This window comes from Tachysurus vachellii, chromosome 11 (assembly GCF_030014155.1).
Source record: "Tachysurus vachellii isolate PV-2020 chromosome 11, HZAU_Pvac_v1, whole genome shotgun sequence".
NCBI lineage: Eukaryota > Metazoa > Chordata > Actinopteri > Siluriformes > Bagridae > Tachysurus > Tachysurus vachellii.
The window spans coordinates 13,565,211-13,575,227 of NC_083470.1; the positions used below are offsets into that span (position 1 = coordinate 13,565,211).

General features: G+C 39.2%; 1 protein-coding gene across 3 annotated transcripts in view; it reads right to left on the reverse strand.

Annotated features, from left to right (window-relative positions):
- ccser1 (coiled-coil serine-rich protein 1) overlaps window positions 1-9,231 on the reverse strand; it is a 78,167-nt gene extending 68,936 nt beyond the window's left edge. The window contains exons 1-3 of one of the 3 annotated variants that reach the window (XM_060880868.1): window positions 9,019-9,229; window positions 6,887-8,031; window positions 1,704-1,888 (exon numbers count right to left, since the gene is read on the reverse strand). In XM_060880868.1, the coding sequence (XP_060736851.1) occupies window positions 1,704-1,888; window positions 6,887-8,003 (1,302 nt within the window). In that variant the 5' untranslated portion in view covers window positions 8,004-8,031; window positions 9,019-9,229. Of the gene's footprint in view, window positions 1-1,703; window positions 1,889-6,886; window positions 8,032-9,018 lie in introns of all 3 variants that reach the window. The other 2 variants (XM_060880869.1, XM_060880870.1) reach the window with 2 other exon arrangements.
- Between the last annotated feature and the right edge of the window lie 786 nt (window positions 9,232-10,017).

The following is a 10,017-nucleotide window of genomic DNA, read 5'->3' on the forward strand; positions in this document are numbered from 1 at the left end:
CTACAGGGAGTTTAGAGGCCACAGAGTTCACAAACTTTAATTCCCATGTAATTACAGTACAGCGGAGGACACGCCAAGTAGCTGGTTAAGCTACAGCCTCTTGGCTAGAGTTTCACGATACCCATAGAAATGTGACCTCTAAAACTTTACGATTTCAGCCAAGACAAGTTTCAGAACTACTGCTCCAAAAATATCTTATTTCAAGTATACGCTATCAAAGGACACAAAGGGTGAATCTCACTAACTACAAATCATCTTGTACAGCATCTAATGCAGGGCTATTCAATTACTTTGCCATGGGGGCAGTTCATGAAAAGCATTCCAAACGAGTGGCCGAAGAGATCTGGCTTGTAATATGAGTGATGACACAACAACAATATAGGAGCCATTATGTTGTATTTTTGCACCATAAGACACTCAAGTAAGCTTTTTTCCTATGTTTAAAAGGAAACATTTAAGCTGGCTTTTAATGAGAGAAATAACAATTTTTAGATTTGGCATGAGCAGTGAAATCGGGTGTACATGTTTTAATGGCACTCGTGCGAGTATGAAGATTTACATGTGTAGGTAGAGTAGAGTATTAGAGTAGGGTTAATGTTGTTTCACTGAATTTCCCGATTTTTTTTTGTGAAAAAAAAAAAAACTGAAAGATGAAATAAACAGATGAAATGATACTAACAAAAGTTTTCATCTGTCATCATTCGTTCAGTCATCGTGTCTCACAGGAGAGGTTGCTCGCTTCATTGGCCTAAGGTCACATGACTCCTGCTCTGTGCCACGAATGTGGCTCTTCATAACTGTAGTGTCTGTTGTCTGACTGAACTAAATTTATTCTAGAGATCCTTTATCACATTAGTCCACTTGAAGGGTCAGAGCAAAAAAAGGCAAAATGTCTACACTCAATGTGTTTACTTCAGCAAACTATGCTTACTCAGCCAAGGTGCTACAGCAAGAAATCTGTCACAGAAGGGGCAGGAGAAGAAAAAAAGGAGAAGGAAAAAGGACTCGACTTCCTCGACGAGGATTCGCCTCATCTGTGAAGACTTGTGCTTTTCTCCCTGGGTGAAAAGCTAATCTTTTAAAGAATGGAGGGCATTAGAAGTTTAAAGTCTACTCCAGATATGGCACCTTGAGAGAGAGCGCTTATGTGTGTTAGCTGTGAAAGATTAGCATTTAAACTGATCTCTAATGAGAGGCAGAAACCAGTTAGAAAATAGTAAGAAAGAAAAATGTTTGCAAACAAGCATGATATACAAGGGACTAACAAAACTTTATAAGACTACAGTAAATTTGATGGAGCATATAACCTTTGGGATTTTATATTTTTTCACATAAGGACAAGGGAAATGTGTGTGGGAGAGGAACAAACCCAAATCTCATTAAAAGACAGAGCTACCAACTTCTCTCTCATTATATCTAGTTAGCATACCTCTTTACCCCCTGCAGTGCACTATATTTGTATATAGGCACATCCACTTACAGAGCTGCAGAGTCTGTAAGTAAGTGTGTGTGATCAAGTGTAGGTATCATTAATGCTGAGATAGTACATGTTCCTTCCTTTAAATTCATACTACAACTAAGAAGGGAATATATTGGCAAGCTGCTCCACCAAATTTGTTGGTTCAAAAACGAAGACTCACGTATCAACATAACACGCTACAGTAAGTGCCCTGATGTGGTATGATCTTGATGACACTGCTTACCAGACTGCCCAGTTTGGAGGACGAGGAGTTGGTTCTGTGTTTTGCAAGCATGCTGGCCTCCATGCAGGTATGCTCTTTAAGGTTGAGATGAAGATTTGGTCCTCCAGCTCCCTCTGAAGCTGAGCGCAGCCTCCGCTCCAAACGTATAACCTCACGGCGTGGGCTCATACTACTGCACATGGACACTGTGAGGAGTGAAACACAACAGTGGTGAAGTGTAAGACTAAAAAACCAGGAGCGATATTTAAAATAAGCAATCTTCTTTAAAAGTTCCCACTGACGCATAAAATGAACAAAAGAATACACACAAAAACCAGTATCAGCAATTAAAGCAACCATTAGTGTATTTATTTAGCTACCAGCTGAGAGAACTGCAGTTTCTTTTTTCCCTCTGAACTATATGAATCCAGCCAGAATTTTGTTAATATTTTAATTAACAGTTACTAAGTATTACTTTTGAGACCATTACACACCAGTGTTTCATTACTGCGAAAAGTATTTAAGGATAGACAGACCACCCCAAGTACCAGAAGGTTCACAATGAGGCTCCACACATTTCCAGTGTCTCAGTGGTACTGCACAACCCCCCAGCCAGAGAGTGAGGCATCCATGGCGACTATCTCTCTTGTGGACCACTACTCGCGGACCCCTTTTGTGAGGAAAATTTCACATATCCGGTGAATTAGAGACTGTGCCCCTCACCCTCACACACATGGTGTGGTATTTGGGGTATTGCAAATGTCCAAGTCCACTACTGTTGTCGCTGCAGTTAAAATGATAGAATCTGTTTCCTGCCTGAATCAAACAGTGTAATAATATCTGCCACAAACTGGGGTAATATGGTGGACAGAATTCTCAATACTGAAGACTTTATGCTGAAGAACTGTTTGTTGCTTCAGTATTTGGTTTGTTTTTCATGAGAATGAGCAATTCACTGTGAGTAAGAGTGGTGGACTGTCCCATATGGCCTACTTTCACAGGGTTGAATTACATGTGACTGTCAATAAGGATTGTGCCAACCACACTCGCCATCTTGAGACATTGATCGCTGCATATTGGACCATTTCCAAGGAAAGCATCCATCAAATTGCCTCTACACACCATACTTGAGGTAAGAATTAGAATATCATGAATTCAGCTGCATGGGCAGTGTATTCTACATGTGAACATTATCCAGTGAAACCACCAGTAAAGCACTGTGGCCTGAAACCTGCTCATAATCCATCAAGTTAAATAAGGAGCTGTTGCTGGTCTAAAGGATCTTTTAATGATCAACAAATAGTCTTTAAACAGTGCAAAAAATAATAATAATAAAATAAATTCAAAAAAAAAAAAAAAAGGATGGATGTCAGGATCCAATCCAAAAAGACAATGCCAGCGACATCTACAGGAACACCTCCAAGCCCTTCTTGTTACTATTGTGTATGGCAGAAATATTGAACTATATCTCAGACTTGAAAGCAGCTACTGAAAAATAGTTCAGAAATTTACTTTCCTTACTGCAACCTTTTCCCTGTTTGGATGAATTTTAAATGTTGCTTGTTACAGTGATGGTCCAATATAAATACAAAAAACATTCAACCATTTGTTCTTGAGATATCATGCAAATGAGGATGGAGGGTGATGTTTTAAGAGTTTCCTCAACATGTTCACAAGATATGCTGGCAAGATACAGAGAGAAACCAACTACCATGTTAAAAACATCTCCAAAACATACTATAGGACACTACTGCAGAATTAAATGAGGTTTGTGGGATTCTAAGCAAAAACTGAAAAAAAGAATAGTATCCATACATCAAAAGTATTTATATCAAAGAATTGACCGGACGCTTTCGCTTACGGAACTTTGTTGAAGGTCTACATGTGCAGGCTGGCATGCATTCTGAAGAACTTATCCTGGCAGTTAGGAGGGGGGGAAGTAGAAAATGTCTATACACATTCATAAATAAGCCATCACCGCTGTTGTGTCAGGTATGTGTGAATCTTCAGCAGACATTCAAAACAAACTGATATTATTTAACCAGAACAAACTACATCAAGGTGGTATCAAGGGATATAGGTCTAGAAGTTATATGAAATATCAGCATTAAGAAAAAAAAAAAAAAAATCAATCCAGCCTACATGTAAATAGGTGAATTATATGGTTAATCATATGCCCTGTTGAGTGTTGTGCTGACAAAAATACATACATACATGAAAATAGTTCACTTTCTCCAGAGCACGCATTAAGAAACGAGAAAGACACAGAGAATTTGCAGATTACCTCTCAGCATGAAGAAATTTAATACAGTCAACAAACTTCCATAAAAGCTCTCAGCCACAGGAATTCCAGAGTGTGAGCTTCAGGACTCACAATATAACATTACAATATTGTAGGCCATGAGGGAAAGAAACTGAAGTCACACTGCATAGGAAAGAGATGTTTTCAGTGGGTAGAAGCAATAATGTTTTAAAGGAGTGCAATGGAAGAATTGTTAAACTAGAGCTAGTAAAGTAAATGGTTGTTAAATCAAACCTGAGGCAGCACACAACATAACAGAACATAACACAAAACATAAATGAACTGTAAAGGAATGACTATAAAAATAACAATTAAATTATAATACTATGAGGGAAGTTATCACAGTTATCTACTACATAAAAATATAGTTCCCTGTTCATTATCTTAATTTCTTTCCAACCGTAAAAATACGGTCATGGGGAAAAGGAAACTCGCAGGTGATAACAAAACAACACAATGTGTTTATAACAAGTAACAAAAGAAAACTTTTAGGAAAATAAGTACGCCCTTCTATTACTTCCACACTCCTTAAGAGAACAATTTAAAATGTACATACTTAATTTCTGTAAAGCTGCTTGGTGACAATGTTCACTTTGAAAGTGTTGTAGAAATACAGTTTAATTGAACTCAATTAATTAGCAGCAAGGTGTTCAGTTCATTACTAATGAAATACACAAAATTAATTAATGATCAATCAATCTACCTGTGGACAAGCAGAGCTTTCAGCAGTTTGGTATGCTGGAGCACTTAAAAGTGAGAAGTATTGTTTAGAAACGGACAGCCTTTAAGAATTCCCAGGAGTGAGCATCCCATCAAATTTGGTCCAAGGCCAGACTATTTAATGACCGCCTACAAGCCTCTGTAAAGGTTTATGTTCAAGACAGATTCAGCTGAGAAAACTCAATATTTAAGGCTTTCATAGAAGACCGGTTAGGAAAAAGGCCAACGTCTGCAAAAATAATATGACAGCATGACTTTGCTTCGGAAAATTTCATATTAAGAAATCTAAATATCATTTTTGACTAATGAGACCAAGATAGTGGTGTTTGTTCATGATGCACAGAGCCATTTTTGACCAAAAAAAAAGCATGGTGGTGGACCTGCAGCCAACTTGCAGTCATTGAAACATATAAATAAATAAATAAATAAATAAATAAATAAATAAATAAATAAGGTCCACTTTATACCAACGATTGCATGCACACCAGCTAATCGACAGAATGTCATGAATGGCTAACAAAGAAAAAATATTTAAGGTCCAAAGTGTTGGACTGGCCAAGTCAAAGTCCAAATCTCAATCCCAGTGAAATGTTGTGGTGGGATTTAGTGAGCTGTACATAAACAAAGGCCTTCAAACTGTCAACAGTGAAATTCAGTGAACTGAAGATTTCGCCAAAACAATGTGAGAGACTGAAACTCCTTCAAATGACTTGACTACAAAACACTTCACGTTATTGTTGATAAACACGGTTCTACCTTTTTTTCTATTTTCATGTCTCGATTATATTGTAGCTTATTTTTCCTCACTTGGTATCTTATTGTTGGTTTACATGTTTGGAAAAAAAGATATTCAACTACATTGTGCGTTTTTTCTGAGATGCCAGACTCTCCTAGGCCTCTCAGATATGTAATCATTTAACATGAACATGCTTTTAGAGAAAAGAGCTGTGGACATAAGTGTGAAAGTTAAGTCAGGTCTATTTATATGCTGTATTGACAAGCGGCAAATTCAGATGACCAATGTACAGTTCGTGCCTCTGAGGTGGCCAGATCTTTCCTGCATTTAGCTCATGGGACAGAACTATTGTGGTGTCTAGACTATAACCTTTAAAGGATCAAGTGACATATTCGGGTTGAGTATTGTTTCCTCCCATCTCTTCTACAGACACTGACTTAAAAAAAGAAAGAAAGAAAGAAAGAAATCCATGTAAAAGCTTGACACATATTTGCAAACAGATTGCTGGATCTTAACCTAATATTACTTAATCTGATTTTGTGTGTGTGACCGACTGACACACTGCTTTATTGATGACAAACAACATTGTGAGCTATTCCAATGCTGTATTCATTCCTGTACTTTTCTGCTTGAGACCAATATGACTCACTTTGTCTGAATGATTTTATTTAACATAAACAGATGATTTATTAGAAGCTGATTTACTATAAACTTGAAATAGATCACACAGAAAACAGTTCCTACTTCCCTGATAAACAAACTTCAGGAACTAATGTGCAACAGCCAGGATTTAAAAGACAAACAGGTTATTCAATGGAAGTCACACTATAATGTCTTTGTTATCATCTAAATCTGGTACTGGCCCTTCGAGGGTTGCTTCTACAGAGTAAATAAAAAAAAAAAACATTACCATATACCACATACCTCATGTAAACCTACATTTAAGTAGTTACAGTACTCTGTGGTATGGTTCCTCAAAATGTAGCCTCAGGTCACGAGAAGTGAGAAAAGTGTTTTAAAGCCATCATATTCAATTACAACAAACTCAAGTAGATGCAACTGACCTCATATTAAAAAAAAACCTGATAAACAGCAAGTGTTGGGTGACAGGGCGACTGTCTTTCCCTTGTTCACTAGAAAACAAACAAGGAACTAAATGAAACAATGAGTAACCTTTGAAAAGGTCCTGAAAATGATTTCAATTGAAATATGAGAATCGCTTTGTGGTACTATCTCTCTGAAAGTACTACACCTTATGTAAAGCATTATGGGATTTATAAGATATTTATAGGTCATGTTTTTTTCTACAGAGTCTTCAATGAACTTCTGTATGCATGCATGCTGTAAATGTAGATGACTGCAACAGACCAAAGCCCTCTATATACTGGGGTGTGTGTGTGTGTGTGTGTGAGTACTTTTTTTTTTACTATTTCCTCTTCATCATACCTGTGTGAGGTTTCCTCAGATAGCTTGGCCTGCTCTCCAGTTTGCCAAGGCCTGCTGATTTTCCTAGCTGCTGAACCAGCACAGTATTTCGGTGTGTTCTTCCTCTGGGTTCTGCATTGGAGCTGCCCTCCTCCTCGCTCGGCTCTGGGTTCAGTTCGTTTTCACTGGTCTCGTTTGGATTCTGGTGCTGTTCCACTGCTTTATTCTGTGTTTCTGGTTCTGTTTGGACAGTGGTACTCTCACACTTTGTATCAGCAGTTTGGTTCATATCTGGCAGTATAGGCTTCTCTACAGTACTCTGATCTGGTTTGGCGCATGTCTGTGAGGTAGAAACACCTTGGCTCATATTCTCAGGTGGGACTTCAGCTGGACTCGGAACAGGCAGGGCATCCACTTCAGAGACTGTGTCCTCGGTGACATGGACAAAGTCTGAGGGGGTAATGGCTGTTGTCCGGTCCTCAGAAACTATGGGAGATTGTAGAGAGTCTGCAAGTTCGCCAGGCCAGGAACCTGGAGTTCCTGTCTTGGGAGCATCATCCTTGCCTTGATTCTGTTCAACCTGGTTCGAGTAGTTCTTGGAAAACCGATGGTGGGCCGAAAAAGACTTGGGCAGCAGCTTTTTTGATTTGGAAGATCTCTTGCTGCTGACATCATCCAGGAAACCTGAATCGTCTGCTTCATTCGTCCGTGAGCTAATGCAGTTGATGAAAACATTGCGGTTTGTGGGGGTTTTCTCAAAGTCCTCTGTCTGGGAGCGGCTGAGCTTCTTCTTGTGTCCGCCAAAACCAAACGAGTGTCGTGTCTTGTTGCAACTGTCATTGAAGCTCGGTTCAGACAGCCGACTCCGATTGTCTGCACTGAACTGGTTGGAATCAGCTCGTGACTCACTGTTCCTCTTGCTATGAAAGCTGATAGATGGTGTTCGAAAAAGGCTGCGCCGCTTTCCAGTGCTGCTGGAGCTCGAGTTGGTGCTTGAGGGAGAAGAAGTGTGCACACCATTGCCTACACCACCGGAGGAGGGAGAGGACGGCAGGGAGTCCTGCTTCTTCCTTGCGCTGCGCCTGAAGATGGGCAACCTGGAGACCAGGGTGGATCTGCGTGGCCCTGATTCACCCATCAGAGATAAGCACCAAATCTAACTAAATCTGAATAAAATTAAAAACACACACAATCAGTACACATGGAGATTATATCAGCCGAAATAACAAATAAATAATAAGTTTCAATGACAGCATCATTTTTCCACAAAGTATATGCTACCGATGAAAATGATCAACTTTGCCTTGCACATAAGGAGTTGTACTTACTGTCAAAAAAAAAAAAGGCGTTTCCTATTAACTAAATGTGATTAAGAACTTATAAATGCTTTTACACAAAACACCCACTTCTACACACCTACCACTGGAATGCAGGTTCCACTCTATTCAGGATTATGGAGATGTGCATTTCAGCAAACAATGCACATTCTATACAATTCTGAAATATAACACAAGTTAATTGTGTTTGTTTTTCACAACACATGAATCACACACCTGCGTATTATCCAGGCTTGCATAATGATGAGAGTGCTTAGGAGTGTTTACATCTACATTCATGGCATTTAGCAGACACCCTAATCCAGAGTGACGTATTAAAATTTACACAACTGAGCGATTGAGGGTTTAGGGCCTTGCTCAGGGGCCCAGCTTGGTGGACGTGGGATTCGAACTCATGACCTTCTGGTCAGTCGCCTTAACCACTAGGCTAAAGCACCACGTCCCCCGTAGAGGAAATCAGCACTAAGGTCAGTTAGGAAAGGCGTTTACAGACCAAATGTATTCATTTACACAGATTACAAACAATCACCTGACGTCAACACATCAATCCGAGATTTTGACAGTTCTGGTAATATTTTAAATGGTACCGTAGCAAGTAAATTGCGAGTCAGAAGCAATGCACGATTATAACACAAAGGTTGCCGTTTTATACCACAGGAATAGCTCGGGTTTTGTGTACACAATACAGAGATTGTGTGCCAATAACGATACGTGATGCAGGCTGTTAGCGTCGCGCGCTACAATAGCAAGCCGTGACAGCTAGTCACATCCATGCTAGGTCAACAGTGACAGAGAAACAGAGAAGAAATGCAGTACCTGAAGAAACGAGGTTCCGGAATCCGTCGCTTTTCTGTTTGCCTGCGCGGCCAAACACTATTATGGCTCAGGGGTTGGCAGTTTCAATTACATGTCAGTCTCCCTACAGCAAACCCCATGGTTTGGTCGCAATAGTGCACCTAAAATGACGTGGAGTCTCTTTCTCCGCTTCCGCGTTGTTGCCTCGGTGACGTGAGCACCTTGTCGTCACCGAGCGTTAGTGCACAGGTAAGTAAAAAAAATGGCTGGATACCAAATAGCACCTGCTTGCTCCAAGTGTAGAGAGATGGATATTACAGCCTATTTAGTGCCCTTTATGTGATTTGGGATACGGCCTTGATATGGCGGGGGTTAGTTGAAGCATGAAGGACGCCGGTTTGCTCCGGTGTGAGATTTTCTCAGCATCTTTAGTTGGTTTTAATGGAATATTAGTTTAATATTGGACTCTCTGTCTGTCTGAGAGAATCTTTGTATGTTTTATCAGCTAAGTGATTCCCTGCCTGGTTATTTAAATACGAATCACACCAGTTTTGAGGAGTATTAATTCATTTATTCCCTGATTCTCTATGAATGAATAGTGAACTAAAGAAAAAAAAGGGGGTCAGAAAAGTCTAATGTTTGTGACATTAAGCACATAATCACAAGAAACATGTATTTATTAAGGGATAAAGCGTATTAAAAAATACAAATAATAAAGCAGAAAATGATAATAATTATATAAATACTAATACAACCACCAACACTACTACTACTACCAATAATAATAATAATAATAATAATAATAATAATAATAATAAAACAAAAGTTGAAATCTGTAACTTTCTGTGCAGATTCCAGTAGCAAATATATTCAGACACAAAGCCTTACATGACTATTATGTTTTTATTTCATGGATCACTGAAATGATTATCCACCTGGTTTAACTGGACTGTCATTTGCATTTTCCACATTCAGGGCTCCTACACCGAGGTGTCGCATATGATTTTTTTATTCCGATTG